At 35.5% G+C, this 18,038-nt stretch overlaps 1 protein-coding gene across 2 annotated transcripts in view; it reads left to right on the top strand.

Moving 5' to 3' along the window:
- The window catches only part of LOC131028861 (piezo-type mechanosensitive ion channel homolog), a 293,857-nt gene that overhangs the window by 91,545 nt on the left and 184,274 nt on the right, over positions 1–18,038 (top strand). Inside the window, exons 5-8 of one of the 2 annotated variants that reach the window (XM_057959226.2) lie at positions 506–662; positions 814–1,000; positions 8,164–8,330; positions 8,706–8,790. In XM_057959226.2, coding sequence (XP_057815209.2) covers positions 506–662; positions 814–1,000; positions 8,164–8,330; positions 8,706–8,790 — 596 coding nt within the window. Of the gene's footprint in view, positions 1–505; positions 663–813; positions 1,001–8,163; positions 8,331–8,705; positions 8,791–18,038 lie in introns of those variants that run through there. The other variant, XM_057959227.2, reaches the window with a different exon arrangement.

Raw genomic sequence — 18,038 nt, 5'->3', positions numbered from 1 at the left:
TGACCAAAAAACTATTTTATTACAGTAAAAAAGCTTTCTTTGTTTCCTATTGATGCTATAAAAATATTTATAGAGCTACAGTTTTATATGTGGGAACACCATAATCATTGACTTATATGTGTTTAGTATTTATATAGTTACAGTTTTACATCTGGGAACAACATAATTATTGACTTATATGTGTTTAGTATTTCCAAATCAAAATTTTATTTGAATTATATGCATCTTTAAAATTAAATTTTTTACTGTAGGACCGGGGTTCTAATTCATTGATGTATATTTCCAAGACATTCTTTAGCATATTTTTGAGGTATTTAGAATTTTGACAGCATATCTGCGCTTTCGAACAGTCTGGGCATCTAAAATATGGCATGTGGAATTGTTTATATTGCACATTGGTGTTATGCTTGAGAAATTAAAAGATCTAAGAAGCTATATAAAAGTGTGTTTTCTATTGAATATTTTAATATATCTGATAAATGGTTTTCTCATTTGCTTGGTAAAGGTTTTCAGCTCAAGATTCTTTTTCGTTTAGCATTACCTGGTCTCCAGTTATTAGTCGGTGTAAGTCACCCATCTTGGATGTCTCTTCCTTTCTTCATGTGTAGCTGCATGAGCCTGCTTAATTGGTGTCTGAGAATCAAAATAGCTGGTATTTCCTGGTAAAGAGATACGTTGCATGCCTTTTTTCTCTTTATGCTTTCCTTTTTAAAATGCTTTACAAAGAGCCATTGCTCCAATATATAATGTTAGGTCTTGCAAATGAAAACAATGGTGTCAAGGTTTACATGGTGATTTTTATGACTTATGCAGGTGTAGGAGACCTCTTCTGTTATATAGTGCCTTGAACATTCTTCTGCTCTATGTTTACCAACTACCAGTGTTTCTCCCATCACCATTATCAACAGCAGCAGATTATTTGGGTCTGTATAAAGTATCAACAGAGATGGGATGGCCAGCAATTATATCTGGAGTTTCCCTTCTGGCATTTTATATTGTGGTAATTGTTCATTCCAGAAAGATTTGACATCCTAATCCACTTGGATTGTTTAAAATACTGCAGTCTCAATGTATTGATCACTACTTCTTAATCTTTGAACCTTTTTGAATTGCTTTGGTTGAGCGCAAGAAGGGTTGAAATCATATTTCTATGTATAGTCTTGTCATTTTTTGTATAGATGCTAAGATAAATAGCATAAAATGTACATGTCCCAAGTTTTGTGGTTTCCAAGAAAATATCTATATAAAATGTTTATTAGTAATATCAAATCTTTGAAGCATCATGGCTAATTAGATTTTCAGGATTAGGTAGGCTAATGCCACTTAGTTCCAATATAGTGTAATTGATGATATTTGCGTTACCCCAAGTTTCCGGGACGGGGGGACGAGTTTCCGGGACGGCAAATTTTTTTCCCAAATTTGGGGACGGGGGGGACGGCAAAGGGGACGGCTGTATAAAATATAGGGAAAATTTAAAATATATAGGAAAATTCTAAATGTTCATATGAAAACATGGATAAAGCATGCATCTATACATTATATTCATAGGAAAACATGGATATAGCATGTGTATGATACTATGAAAACATTTTAGAATGCAAACATCGAACATACAACATTATCAATAGACTCAATACTCAATATGCACTCATAATTCAGAATTTCAATTCATTCACATTGACAATATGCATATCATAATAGATATTAAAGAAATAAAATACATAATGGAGCCTAATCAGACTCGGAGGTTAAATTTTCACTACTTCCATCAGCGAAGTTCCCCCCTATATTTTTCAACGGGGGTTTGGGGGCAGCGCCCCCAACTTGGGGTCAAGGGGCATCGCCCCTTGCGGGGTCAAGGGGCAGCGCCCCTTGCGCGTTCCCTGTCGCGATACAGGGCGGGGTCGAGGGGCAGCGCCCCGCGAGGCCAAAAATACTTTTATTATTTTATATAGGCGTCAGGTGTTATTTTTCTATTGGCAAAAAACCCTTCATGAGATATTTCACTCCCTCAATTACGCAAAAAACATCATTAAAAAAAATTGAAAATACGACTTTTTATTTTAATATTTTTCCCTAGCCCTAGATGTGGGGGACGTCTGGCCGTCCCCGGGACGGCTGGGACGTCCCCAATCTGTCCCCAGCCGTCCCCGGGACGTACGGACGTCCCCCACAGCTAGGGAAGCCGTCCCCCCGTTTCGGGGACGTCCCCTCAAAATTTTGACAATTTGGGGACGGGGGGGGGACGTCCCCTGGCCGTCCCCAAGTCCCCGAAACGTCCCCGGGACTGGGACGGGGGTTTTCAGGTAGGGGACGCGTCCCCGGGTTTCGTAGGATGATATTTATAATACCAAGAAGTTTTCGGGAATGGATTGACACAGGCATAACAATCCAACTGAATTTCAGCAAAGCAATAGATTTTGTAACATCTACAATTATATGGGATGATGCTATAGCAAGATGACCTTGAGAATATTAGATAGCAATACATCATTGCAATGTACAATGCAAGAGCTTTCCTATTTTCAGTATAGAGTATCACATGGTTATTCCAACATGGGTGCCCACTTATGGCTTTAGGTTGAGCTTAATTTAGAGTTAAATTAACTCAATATATCACTTCATTTAGTCTTAATGAAACCTTTTTAAAATAATTCATTTTTGCCTTTTATACCCCTTTAATATCTCTAATGACTTTATTATGAATTCAAGTCCATGAGTTAATAATTATGGCTTTTTTAAAGTCACTTTATTATCATAGAAATATCACAAATAACCATAAAATGAGTGAACTCTATTTTCTCTCTCTTGGGACGTCTAGCAAGGAAGCACTTCACTCTCTCTCTAGACTCATGTATGCTTTTGAAGGAGATATTCTAGGGCTTAATGCAGTTTTAGACTGACAACTTGGAGATAACAATACTGTTGACTGATTCCACCCATGTTTACTTTAGTGCCCTTTGAAATAGGAGAAAATCACCAGTCTAGTGTCCTCTGTCCGTCCTTATTAGTCTACGAGGACTTCGTTAATAGATTGATCCTAATCTGCTGACTCTAGCTAAGTAGGGGACATTACACTCATGAGTGCAAAAAATATATTTTTTCTGATCATATATTGGTTGTGCCCTAGGGTTTGTTGCTGCAAACAACCACATACTTATGTGATTTTTCCTAAGGTTTGGAATAGTTTTCAAGGCATTGTTCGCTAAAATTAGGGTAAAAAAATAGCCTTTGCAATCACATGAGGGTTTCAAACTTACAGATTTGTTTAGGGCGTCCAAGGTTTATAGCTATGTTACTCCAAGTTTCGGGGATGGGGATAAGGGGATGCAATTTAGGAATAGAGATGGGAGGGATTAATTTTTTAGGGGATAGTAGGGGACGACTATTAAAAAAATAGGGAAAATTAAAAAATATAGCAATATTTGAATATTCATATGATAGCATTGATAAGGCAATCATCATATACATCATAGAACCTTTACACACAATATGAAACAAACTTGGCCTATTCTAAAATGTGAACATGATTGATGATTCTAATTTTCAAGGCCCCTTAATTTTAGCATTACAAAAGTATCATCGACCCTTTCGAAAATTTTCATGCCTTCTGTAAATTCTAGTTATGTATATTGTTTGTAAAATATTCTTCTTCTCATGTCTTTTTCAGCCTCTTGAATGCATTTTTCTGTACCAAGGTGTATACAATATAAAATACCTTGTGAAAGTTCTTAATGTTGAAGGAATTGATTAATTGCTTAGGAATACCATAACAGAATCACTAATCAGCTGCCCCTAGTCAATGAATGTCTTGCCTTCACAGATGATGCTAACAATGCATACTATCCAGTTTTTGAATGTTTGTTCATCTATTCTCCTATTACCCTATTCAACAAGGTAATCATCATGCTAAGTTCTTCCTTGAACTCATATTGCTGCAATATTTTGTGAAATTGTTTTGGCCACTTTGGCTCCGACAACCATTTCCTTCCTAACTCTTTCTGGCCTCCTTCAGACAACTACAAAAAAGTTTGGTAAACAACGACAAAAAACCTATGATTTCATACACTAAATTGTACACAAAATATTAACCCTAAGCAGCTGGGAAAGAAAGTCTGAAAGAACAAACTCTAGCTCTGAAAATTGGTCAAAAACTCTTTATGACAGCTGCAAATTTCTGAAAATTGATAGTTGTAAGCCTTGGGCCCCACACCTCTTTATTTTTTTATTATTCTTATGTTTTAAAAAGTAAAACAAAAACTTAAAATTGCTTGGGCTATAGGAGATGGCTGGTCATCCCCAGGATGGTCAGGGGACATCCAGGTGTCCCCTGCCCATCCTGAGAATGGCTAGCCATTTCCGGCCATTCCTACCGATTTGATACGTCCTTGGGGCGTTTCCAAAGCATCCCCACATCCCCAAAATGTTTCCGAGCGGGGAGGACCCCTTTTTTCTTTGGTAACATAGGTTTATACAAGTTCTCTATGTTTTTTTATCTCATAAAGGGTTTAGAAATCTTGGATTTCACATTGTTCTTGCCAAGGTGATATATTGCAATATTTCTTGATGATCTACTTCTACGTTTTGGTCCACAACTTTGCCAAGTTACAAGTACAAATCATAAACAATGGAATGATCTTCAAGTGATATTGCAGGCTTTTTCAATTGCATTACAGGATGTTTCAGTCATAATATACAACAGTTTAATAAGACAAAGAGAGCTTTATCATTTCCTTCATTCTTTATTCAAAGTGTTTAAGATCATTGGATTGATTTTCACTAAGGGAATTTATGTTAAGCTTGTCATTGTAATGTCTCCAATTGGACAACCTTATGAAATAGGTGATTTTTCAAACATGTGCAAGGTGAGATAATAGTCAAATGCCAAATGTAGATGCCGAACCCTAGCTGATTAGCACTAACACAATATTCCAAAAACCGTGTAAATCAAATATGCAACTTTAAACAGCAAATTTAAACCCTCACAATGCTGATATACAACTTTAAATGCAACATGAACAATGGATCTGAATGGTCTGTGTCAAAATACATCAAGTATAATTGTTATATGGTTGATTTAAACCCTAGGTTGCCAAATATACTAAATTTTTTATGATTATAGGAATCTTCTGAAATTGATTTTTATTTAACTACAGCAGTTGGAAACAAGCTACAATGCTGATAAAATGATGGTACAAACAATTTTCAGAATTATATTAATGTAATTTCATTCACAGCAAAGAAAATGACTCAAATTGTGGAGGGTATGGGTGTTGAAACCCTTGGAATACTGGTATGGACTTATGGAATGATTGGCATATGGGATGGTATGGCTATAGCAAGATTGTACAGCCACAGCAGGGCTAGATAAAGTCTGAACAATAGGAAGTGTTATTGAATGTGCCTTCCCAAAGCTAGTGCACGTACAAGGATGGCTGAAAATATGTTGATCACCTCTCAAAAATGCAATGAATATTGTATGGCTGCTCCTAATTTCACTCCAGATTTGGTATAGACCTATATATATGATGGTGTCTTACAAATATGCAATAAATTGTAGGCAAACAAGAGCAAAAAAGGTGTGGAATCCCTGCAATCAACAGTGGATGATGTTGGCAACTCGTTCCTGATGTGGCAGTCAAGATCTAATTATGAAATAATGTGAACAACAACACATGAACTATAGAAATCAATGATATTAAATTTTCGTTTGCAAATACTAGCTTTCAGGTCACCTGCAATTCCCCAAGGGAATTGCCCATGTTGGAAATGAGGCTCTGCTTCCTCAAATTTGATAGTAGAAATCCAAGAGGTTTTTCATTTTCCAATTTCTCTGAACAGTCAAGGTTTTTGTTTTCAGATGTGAAGATTGAACACAATGCTCAATTCCAAAAAGTTTTCGAAAAATTGCTTATGATATGTGATGATTTGATGTGTGCCTTCTCTTTTGTAGGTGGTTTACTTCAGGCCATGTATTTTATTTTATTTATTTTGCTTTTTCCCTCCAAGTATTTAAAAATATTTTAAAATTACATGCAAATGCCCTCTTTTTTGAATTACATTTTGAATAAATGTAATCAGTTTTCAAACACAAAGTTTGGCAAGCTTTTGGAAACTGCGGAGGGAGGTTAGGTTGTTTAGATACTAGTCACCGAGATTGCTTTGAGATTTGCTAGTAGTCATTAGGGTTTCAAGTTTCTTTGAAGATCCACCATGGTTGGAATTGGGGAGTTTAGTAACGCTAGGAGTAGTTACTATTTTCAGCTCATGTATTTTTCACCATGACTATTTTTAGTTGCTGCTATTCTTTGTAGGCAACCATTCTAGATATATCTTCTAGAAGATATATTTGTGCACATGTACTTTTTAGATGACCTTCTAGAAGGTTTACTTCTCAATGATCACTGTTTTTATCAGATATCTATTTGAGTATTTCCATATTTATATATTGCATCTGTGGAGAGAATTGTATATTGAGCTTTCTTTATGTGCACAAAAACTATTGATAGCATAGGAGCTTTAGTTAGCTTTTTATTTCTTTTCAAGCAAAATTTTGTATATTCATGAGCAAGTGCCATTTGCACTTAGATTTCAAAAATTCGAATTGTAATTCTGTGCCTATTTTTTGCTGAATATATTGTTCAAGCTTCTTGTGTTGTGTTACTTGTGTATGTGTTTGCTGCTGATAACATAAATCAAATTGCTGTTATGAAAAACTGTAGGCTTTGTATTGTAGATTACATTGTAAGTGTGGATGTTTTAGCTTTGTATGTGATTCCTTTTGTTCAATTTCCCAAATCTTTTTATTTTGTCCCATTCCAAATTTTGTATTGTACTTTTTCTCTTTTGTCTTTGCATTTAGCAACAAAAAAGGAGCATTTTTTAGTCGTTGTAGGTGTTCATTTTCCAAGAAAAGGTACAAAAATCTCGTCTTGAGTAAAGTGCTGATAACCTTTGTGCCTTTGTTTGAGAACTAAAAAGGTACACAATTCTTTAGTTTGCTTGGAATGTGTGTTTAAAACCTGGAAATTTAACATGTACATATTTTCCAGCTTCTAGGTTTTTGTGCCAATTGCCTTGGGCCTCTTTTTCCTTCATCAATTTATTCTTCTTCTTGGTCTGCTAACATCCTCTCAATTCTCTTCTCTTGCTATCATGCTCTGATGATGGATCATAGAGTTTGATTTGAAACATTGGCAAGAAAGTCTACATGGTCAGATCTAGAAGAAAAATATTGAAATGTACATGTTTTGAAAAGCTAGAGGTCGTTTCCTTATTTTCTAGCATTTAGTTTTGTTTTCTATTAAAGGAGCTTCGCCTTCCAATTTGAACAGAGGTTTATCTGTAAGTTGCCGAATCGAAATCAGGTATGTGTATGTTTGGGTATATTTGAGGTGTGATATTCTGATAACTTTTTATGGGGGTCAGGTATGTTTGGGTATGTATGTACAAAAATATATAAAAAATCATAAATATATACATATTTGCAGCCTATGGAGCTGAACTATTGTGAGGATTAATCATGTTGCTGGGAGAATCTGTAGTTTATAAGAAGGTAAATGGTTTATATAGCTTGTGCCACCACTATTTAGTTATTGCGATACATTTTATTCTTCGATGCAGATTAGAGCCAGATTCAATCTCCAGCCTTCGACTTCAGCTTTAGTCTCCATCAGATCCCTTCTTATTTTGATTATTAGACCTTTTTATTTGTATTTTGACTGTATGCAATTATATCTGTTTATGGTCCTTTTTGGATCCATGATTCTAGAATTCTGTTTTGTTTTTCATTTTTTATAATGGCAGTTACTTTTCAGCACTTGGAATTTTTTTTTTAACATTCTACTTGCTTTGTAATTTTTTTTCCTTTGAATATTTGGAGTCTCAATGACCTTTAGAATATATTTTTTTTCTTTCCTTGTGCTTTCTTGTTATTAGAAAGATTTTAATGTTCGGTTTTTCTACTAATCAGATTGATGCTACTGCTTCTCTCAGGTGTTGGTTTTGTAGCGATCTGGGCTTAAGAAACAGGGTTAACATGTTAAAGTGCTTTTTGCATATAGAAATTGACGATTTTACAGTTTTATGAGTCATTTCTGGTGCATAATACATGAACTGCAGGATCTCTATTCTGGAGAACTTATCTGATACTGTTAATTGCAGTTTTGCAGTGTAATACATGATTTGAAAGAAACAGAATTGGAAATTTCTCCATTCTACAAGACTTACACTTCACTAGTGTGTGATGGGTATACATTGACACGTTCAGGCAATGATATGACAGAGCATCTTTTACCGTCTCAGCTACCAAATTCAGACATAGGTGCAATGTAATTTTCAACTCTTCACTCTGAAAGTGTGCAGTTATTTGTTTTACGATTTTGGTTTTAAACTGGGAGTTACAATCTTGTAAATAGAATTGTACTATTTGATTTGTCCTTGAGTAGTATTCTTTTATTATTTATTTTTTATTTTTTAATAACTATGTTACTGTGTTTGTGGCTACTGGAATTTTATGAGCTAGGTGTTTCCTGTATCACAAATGACATGGCTTGACACTTGACCACTTATGGTCTCACATTGATATCAGTATTTGTTTACAATTTTTTTTTTATCAAAGATACCACAATAGGCTGTTTTGTTTATGAACTATTGACAATATTGTTTGTAATAACGTGGATATGTACATGTTTGTGTATCTACAGATTGATGACTACACAGAGGCCAGAGTTGAGTATTGGGGTCATTTTTCAACATGTCATTATCAATTTCTTCATCTATGGATATCCGGTATGCTTCTTGTTGTGCTTTAGCATTGTAAATGATTTAAATGCTTGATTAATGATTGAGATTCCTATTCGGTAAAGAATTTGACATCTTAATGCAACCTTCACATCAATCAATGAATTGAGGAGAATAATCAATTAATAAAAAATATTTATGTATGATCATGAGGTCACTCCAGTTGCGGATCCACTGACTTATACGAATTTGCTTCCAAATAGGTTGTACATTGCAGTACAACAAATAAACAAAAAAGAGGTTACAAACTTACATATCATGAATTTTGAGTAAGGAAAGCAAGCAGTCCAACCTCATGTATTGAATGCCATGATCAATATACATTGGGAGACAGTCATCATTTATTATGATCATCTGCCTGCTCACAATCAATGGATATTATGCTGCAAGCTGACAACAGATTCTTTTGGCATTTTGTATCGGTATTATGTTCCCCATTTTCGCATTGCCACAACCTGCAGAATAGGAGATGGTAGGAATAATGTCAATCAAAATAAAATAATTCATAGTGTGTAGATGCCAAGACTCAGGTTTTGAAGATGCTCAATGACTATCGCCTTTTGCATAATATGTATCTTGTAGACTGTTATCTCAGCAACATTGTATTTTGTGACTATAATGCTTTTCATATATTAGAGGTGATGGCTTATAGATGAAGGGAATTTCTAAGTGTTTGTAACCATTTGGGTATGTAGGCAATATGGTATATGTTTAGTCCTCCAAGAAATTTTAACTGAAAATTATAGGCAATGAAATTGTGACATGTTTTGAGCCAAAATAATGACCACAAATCTAAGATTTACATGTGACTATAATCCTTTCATAATGACCTGGCATTTTACTGCTTATTTGTTATAAAATTATGGATAAAATGTGTGCTACGGACTGTGACCTGGCATTTACTGCTTATTTGCTATAAAATTATGGATAAAATGTGTGGTATGGACTGCTTGAATGATGGTTTGGCATATTGTGAGCTATTTATCTAAATATAAATAACATTACTATATTTGATATTTTTTTTAATATGTAATTATATTAGTATATTATTACCATAATAATTCTAATATAATATAGAACATATATAATTTGTTAGTATTTTTTTTAATATGCTAGTTGCTACCATGGGAGTAGCTCCCTTTGATTAGATAAAATAAGAAAATTCAAAAAGCGAGTTCTCAAGTTGAGGAAATTTGAAACAAGGGTATCTTGATATATTATTTGTTATCATTTTAGAAAACTTTATATGATGTATTTAATAATATTATAAAATTTAAAAGAATATAAGAAAAATTAAAAATATTGAAAATTTAAATGATTAAAAAAATATTTTGCAATAAAAAATGACTAGAAAATGTATAAAATTAGTTTAATACAATATGTAAAATACAATCTTTATGATCCTCAATCTAATGTAAATTAAATAATATATACCATCTTAAGTTATAGTTAGGTTTAAGGCTAAGTTTAGCTTAAGGTTAGGGTTAAGGGTTGGTTAAAATTAAGAATTCCATTCTAAAATAAATCTTATGGTAGGGTTAGGGTTAGGGTTAGTATTAGGGTTCAATTAGGGTTAGAGTTAGTGTTACGATTCAAGTGCAGGATTACCATTCTAGGATAAAGCTTGGTGTTAGGTTACAATTGCATTAGGATTAGGGTTAGCATCGGTGTTCAATTACGATTGGAGTTGGTGTTCCTAAGATTTAAATTAAGGTTAGAGAGGGTAAATATTATGGTTACAATTAATTTGTGTTATATTAGGGTTATGATGTAATTAAGGTTATGGTTCTATCTACAATTGTAAATATGATCATAATCTCAACCCTAACCCTAAACCTATCCTAAACTCTAGAACTTAATTATGACCCTAAACCTAGTGCTAAGCTTGATTCAATTTCTAATTATAACCCTAAACTTAATCCTAGCCAAACCCTAACTCTAACCCTAAAAAACTATTAACCCTAACCCTAACCTTAAAACTAACCCTAATTAGTCGATAACCCTTAACCTAATAAAGAAGACATCAATGATCAAAGATCAAATCTATTTAGTGTAATTTATTTCATAATTTAGTTGTTCCCTTATATTATAAAAAAGTTATAGTGTATAATGAAATGTCTTCAGTGATTTATGAGGAGGATCTCAACTATTGTTTTATGTTAATTATTGCATACTATAAAGTATTATCAATCTTTCTTGGATGCATCCAATATATTAGTTAATGTATATATTACTATCGGTGTAACCATTGCACCTCCTTTTGGTCCAAGTGCTAGTTTATTTAAAACTATCTTACAAATTTCATAGGCACTGTTGTGCGTATCACACACACACCCCGTCTCAGACAGAGGACCCCCTCTGTTAGACTGCCTGTTGCGTGAGAGAGATGAATGTTCAAAACAAGTGAAGTGAAAATCGTGCCAGTTAGAAACTCAACACAAAATCTTGAAACCAGATCCGTAGTCACATTTAGTCTTCCAAACAAGTTTGAGCAAAATACATGTTCGAGAATTGATGAGGCGAGATCTTATTTTTGGCCCTGAGCATTCTATGCCCAAAAAATTCCCCCTTGAAAATGTGCTTGCAATCTCTGGTGAAATCCCGTGGGATGCAAAATGCAAAGTTAAAATGAAGTCATTTTCTATGTGCCATCGCGACCTTCTAATCCCGATAAACCCCCTCAAAATCAAGTGTGCAAAATGTAAACCCTACCCAAGCTTCACAGATAATGGAATACGGATAAAGTTCGGGCATTCTTTTGGTCAATGCAAACGAAGTAATGTTTCAAAGCATTGCGATTTCCCCATTTTGCCTTGCATTCACTGAAGTATCCCCGAAAATGTCTATACAAGGTGAAGGGGGGTCCTTGACAGTAAAGATTGAATCATGTTTTGTCACACCTTCATACCCCGATAAAATGCCTATAAAATCCCATAGAATTCGAAGCAAAATAATCATGACCATAGTTGAATGACCAAGGCACAGAGCAAAGTCGTTTTGTTATCGCTCTCCCAAAGTGCCAAGAAAAATCATGACCATAGTCTCGTGTTTTAGAGGGCGGAGTATGTTTCTTGAGTCCTTTGTCATCACCGAAGAAGTCCCAAGAAGCAATGTGGGCACTGGATAAAGGAACATAAAGTTCGGCATTGCTTTTAAAATCATGTCTTCATAAACTTTAAAAGTCAAGGCGCTAAACTTTAAGCGTTTATATTCGCAAATTGTCCTAATATTGCCAAAATTTTCCCCTTGCTTGGCTAGATGTTGTATAACATAAGAAAGGGAGTTGACAAATGCATTAGTTTCAAAATATAAAGTGACCTTTCTTGCATTTCGCCTTAAAATACTTTTTTTTGCACTTTGTTCTAGATCGCCGAAATTTCTTCTTTAAGTGCTAAAGGTTAAGTTAAGCAAAGGAAAAGAAGGGAATTCGAAAGGGACCAAGGTGCCAATGATAAGCGTTTTTGCAAATTGTCTTAATATCGCCAAACTTTCTCCTTTATTAGGCAAAGTGTGAAATTAAAAACAAGGGGAACTTTTTGGCACTTTACCTTCAAAATGCCTAAGTTTTCCCTGAAAGGAAAACATTAAGTGAAATCAATGGAAGGGAACTTTTTGGCACTTTTGTCCTAAATTGCCCAAATTTTCCCTTCAAAGTGGTGCGATCTCAAGCCAAAAATGAAATGAAGTGAGGGAGTTTCGAATTGTTTTCAAAGTTAACATATTTCATTTTACCCTCCTATTCATTGAAACGAAGCCCGACATTGCCTCAACAACATTTAGTATTTTTTAAATTTACTTAAATTTTTCGAGGTGATTAGTTCAGGTTGGACTTGCTATTGCATGTCAACACCGTTGGGATGATCCAAGGGGAAACCTAAAACGCAAATTGAAGATGCGATCATGATCAAGCTAGAAAGTGAAGGTGAAGCATGAGCATGGTGATAAACAATTCGACCAAATGAAAGATGCAATGTGTACGATCAAAGAACGGAGATACGCACCACCAGTGGACAACTAGTTGAAGTTCACTAGCAAGATTGAAGACAAAAGCCAGCAGAATGCTCAGAACGTTGTAGAAATATGGAGATTCAGAAATGCACAACAGAGGATTCCAAAAATTAGTTTGTAAAGACTGAATTGTTTTAATGTAAACAACTACCTGTGGGTCCCATTAATGCATTTAAAACGAGGGTACACAAGATAGTTATTTCCCAGTTACTTGACCTACAAAATTGATATCAAATAGTTGTCGGTAGCTGAGGAAGTGGTTGAAGGTGGCAGCTGAGAAGTTATGGGAGTTACTAGGTATGGGTTAAAGCTGGTGGGCTTCTAAAAGGAAGATCACAAGCCCTGGATGTAGTCAATCTTGGCCTCTGATTCAAAAATGTAAAATCTATAAAAGGCAGTGCCTCTCTCTTTGTAAAGGGTTAGAATTTGTTAGATTTTTAGGAGTTAGATGTTAGAATAGTTAGATGCAGTTTGCAAATTAGGAGTAGAATAGGATTGCTGGAAGAAATTGTTGTAATGGTAGTTGAAATCAATATATGAATATTGAAATATGGTGTTTGTTATTTTGTTTTCTTCTATTTGCATGGTTTCCTTTCAGCTGGTTAGTTAGAGTTCAGTGATTTTAATGGTAAAGTGTGAGAGTATTTGATGAGGTTTCTGGTTCATACCATTGGGAGCCTGCTGATTGTAGGTCATTGTGTATGGTTAGTTTGAACCTCACTATTGTGCTTAGTTCAACTGTAGGTGTTTGTCTCAGGCTGCGCCAAAATTGGGTGCCTGAATGTATTCATACAGTCTGAAAATCCTTCATTCCCTTGGAGCTTGCACTATCCCTGTGAAGTTGTGAGTATATCTCTGGTGAAGCAGGGGTTAGTTTATGGAAATCTGTCTACCCGTAGCATCAATTGTTATCATCATTATACTTAGGATTTCTAAACCCTATCCTTTTGCTTTTATTTTTCCTAGCTTGAGATTCCAAGGCATCGTTAGATGCAGGCCAGCTTGTTGTAAGCGTAAGTCCCCTTGTGTCTACTAGCAAAACACATCACTGCTGAGTTATCTTGTAGTCAAGACCTGACATTTGGAACCTTGAGGTTGTCCCCTTTGATCATTCATAAAAGCATTAGGGATTTCCTTATTCAAGAGAGGACAGGATACTTAGCTTTCTATTTTGTGTTGACCAGAAAGAGCCAAAGTACTACTTTAGCCACATCAAAAGGCACCAACCTACTAGAGATACCAATCCCCACAATTTGTAGGCACTAACCTATTGGAGGCACTGGTCCTCACTGCTAAGTACCAACTTAGCGAGAGACACCAATCTCTCCTTTAGGAAGCACCAACTTCCAAAACAAATTTCCACCTACTTGAATGTTGCTTCTTCATGGATGGTGGACATTATGATCTACTTCATTTGTTAACTCCATGATTGCCATCTTCTTATTTGCCAAAATTTACATATATGCTTGCCAATTCTCTTCTTATATTCTCCTTGTCTTTTCACATTCATATCCTTCATAAAGCTCTCATATTCACTAATATATGCTCCATGACGATATCATTTATCTCTTTTACCAAATCTGCACTATAATCTTCTTCTCAAATCTTCATATATTCTCATTCATCAATCTGCTCTTAGATGATGTACCATCTATGCTTTCTTTCACAATTCAACTTATAGCATTTTCAATTTTTCATTAATGCCATCCTTCAAAATTATTCTGCTCTTAGTCTGCATTCTTTATTTCTTCCAAGTCTGGTCAAAAAAGCTTTTATACATCTGCTCAAAAACTCATCATAAATCTGCCTGTAGAGTCTTCACAAATCCGCTCTATTCTTCTTCTTAAATGGCTCAAATATTCTCTCCAGTATGCTTTGCGAATCTGCTCCAAAATCTGCTAAAATGCTTTACAAAAATCTGCTTGAAATCAAATGATATCTCATTATGTTATTGTCTCTTTTATCCTCTACTCTATGTTCCTTTTATATCTTGTTAAAATCCTCGGAGAGGCGTTTCTATGAGAGGGGAGGACTTTATGAGAATAGGCATATTTCACCAAGGGAGGTGTCCCTTTATTAGTAATATTGCTTTATTAATCATAAGTGTTTTCCTTATAGGCGCATCCCTTTAAAACATGAGTTGGACGATTTCTTATGTAGTCAGCCTCTATTATGCAGATTTCCCTCTACAGGTATTTAACTTTAATTTATTCTTGTTTCCGTAGAGGTCCACCTTAGTGCTAATCATAAAGGAGTCAACCACCATTAATAAACATAGATTTCATGCAATTTCATTGGTACAAAATTGCAGGTCAGCCTTCATTAGAATATATTTAATTTGATATCTCACTTAATTCTCTTTACTTATAACTTCTGATTCCTCATGATCTTCTAAAGTTTATTTGATATCTTCTGTGTGGTCTATGACCATGTTTTGCTGATCTGATCAGAGCTTACGATGTTGCTTTGTGCGGTTAGGATTTGCCAATTGCTGCAAATAGTTTCTTTATCTAATACACTAAATTTGACCCAATATGAATTAAACTCAACACAAAATCATTAACGATTTCTTCAATGTACAATATCTAGATATGATCAATGTATTCCTTGTTTCTTAGCTTTAAGATTTGTATCATCATATCTTAAATAGCAACACCCATTTCTTATGCCACCCATTAAATCATTGTAACAGGATTTTTCTTTTGACTTTAATGATAATAATCTTCTCACCTTTGACATCAATGACAATACTGTGACATACCATCTTGACATCAATGACAACTACATTTCCAACACTCTTGTCATTGGCTGGAAATGCTCGTTCCACACTTTGTGTATCACTATTGCTACCAAATTGCTTCTTCTATGTAACCTGTTTTTAGAGCTAATTGCAAAGCTCTTTGAACTTTAGATTAACATTGGTAGATCTGATGTTGAGTATCTCAATAAAATGTTCATATGGCCGTGGTAAGCTTTAAAGTGCAACGATCGCCATATCTTTGTCCATCTTGCGACCTATGGCTAACAATTGATTGTGATTGTCTTGGATCTTCAACAAATTCTCCTTGAAAGAAATCTTCTCTTCCATAATGATTGAGAAAAGTTAATATTTCTAGAAGAAAGCCCTGCCTTTATCTAACTTCTTGTGCAGACTGGTAGGTGCTTCCAAACTTTTATTGAGGTTTTGCTTGTTTGAAACTTTGAACCTACAAAAGCATTTTTATTTCATTGAGAACTTCATCAGCATGATGGCTTCTCTATCACACTTGTGAAACTTGTCTTGGTTTTTACTTGCCAGCCAAGTGTTAGTATAGCGGATGATCTTATCTTGCTTCCATGTGTTGTAATTATTTCCTAGTGAAGCGTTGACTGGCTTCCAACATAATGCTAGGTAATGAAGCCATTCCTCTCGCAACTTGTAATCACGAAAAATAAATAAAGAAACCCATTATTGTTAGACTTGAAATTTTGCATCTCAAACCTCAGTTACCACTAGACAGCCATGATTTTGTAAAAAAATGTCAAAAAATATGAAGATGCCCACAGTAGGGTTTGAAAACCCTAGCTGTTCTGCAAAAACCATTATTTCATAAAAAGCATACCAAAAACTTGGTTTGAAACACACTGAAAACCCTAGGCACTCAGAAATAGACCACAATTTTGTCTAAAATTCTAAAAAGAAAACAAAGGGTATTTTCACATTTTCTGCCTTGGTTGTCACGTGTTGAAAACCTAGAAAAAATAGGTGTGGTTTCAGTCGAAAATACCCAAAGAAAAAGTGTAGTAAATGTTGTAATTTCTGTAAAAATTGTCAAAAATAGTTAGCACAAATGCCCTGGTCTCTAGGTTTCTTCCCCATCTGCAACAAAAATTATAATTTTTGGCAGAAACATGTCACATGATTTTTAGCAGAAAATAACTGTTAGGGGTAAAAACGTATGTTAGTATGAATAATAATTATAAGTGTGTTATGTGTGTTTATGTTTTGTTGTTGCCGAGAGGTTCCCATCGGGTAGTTGGGAGTTGGTGACGGTTGGCAACTTGGCCAACCGTCGGGTCTATATATTGTTTGGTTAGAACCTCGGCAGGGGGATCATAAATGGACAATTCTGGACATGGGAATAAAGATATAACTTTCTGGTCTACTTATTATCATTTGTCATTTATGTTATGATTGTTCTGTCCCATCAATACTTGGTACGTGCAGGGAATATTGTGTTATCTGATCATTCACCAACTATACAACTAGGACTAAACATTTTGGCGACGTTGCCTGAACGAACCTGGAGATAACCATGGCGGCAGGCAAAAGCAATTAATGGGCAGACCATTTAACCAACAATTAATTGTCGTGGACAGTGACACGCACGAAGAGAGTACCGCGGAAGAGGAACGAGAGGATCAGTTGACGACAAACTTGGTGGAGTTGTGGGACGTGTCAGTCACGCAGTACGTACGGCGAGAGGCTCAGGAGAGAGCCGTCTCGGAAGGTTCGGTACGTGGTGAACTCACCGTCAGCACCCTCGTCTTTGACCTACTCGGAAGTATTCCAAGGTTACTTGCCAGGAATTTGATTGCACTCCAAGACCAAAGGGAGGAAACGGCAAAGGAACTTTGGCGGCAACAAGTTCTCCGACGATACGAGGAATGGATTCGTAGGGAGGAAGAGGAGAGGGAGGCCAGTCAGCGTTGTACCTCTGGCACTTGATGCCCCTACGACGGAACAAAGATAGACGTACCACTGTGTTGTGACCATTTCACACATCGCCCCATTAAAATGGGGACCCCCTCTTTTTGCTCTTGTTTTGCCTGTTCTTCTCTCTCCTTTTAGGGTTTTTTGAGTAAATGAGTGAGTTGTCTGGACTAGGGTTAAGCCTTAGGGGTTTCTTTTGGATATTTTCAAGCCGAGTCCAGTCAAATTTTGGAAGATTGTTAAGCATCCTCCCGAAGATTGCAAATTTTGAAATAGGATGAGCCTGTCAGAAAGTCAGGTATGTCTCAGGATGGGTCCAGTCAGGATTTTGAGGGCAAATTCAAGTTATGTCTAAATGTTAGCATTTTAATGATGGAATTGTGCATTTTTGTCTGGGTAAATTTTGACCAAATTTTTGAAGGCTTGGTAACTGGTTCCTGGCCTTGAAGATGACCTAACCCTGCTTGGTGAAGTGATTGAAGACCTAAATTGTGGTTATTTTGGCTTGTAAAGGTGAAATCGCTCTTGTCCCTCT

Source organism: Cryptomeria japonica, chromosome 8, assembly GCF_030272615.1.
Source record: "Cryptomeria japonica chromosome 8, Sugi_1.0, whole genome shotgun sequence".
NCBI lineage: Eukaryota > Viridiplantae > Streptophyta > Pinopsida > Cupressales > Cupressaceae > Cryptomeria > Cryptomeria japonica.
Note: the sequence above shows the minus strand (reverse complement) of the source record. Positions and strands in the feature narration are given on the sequence as shown.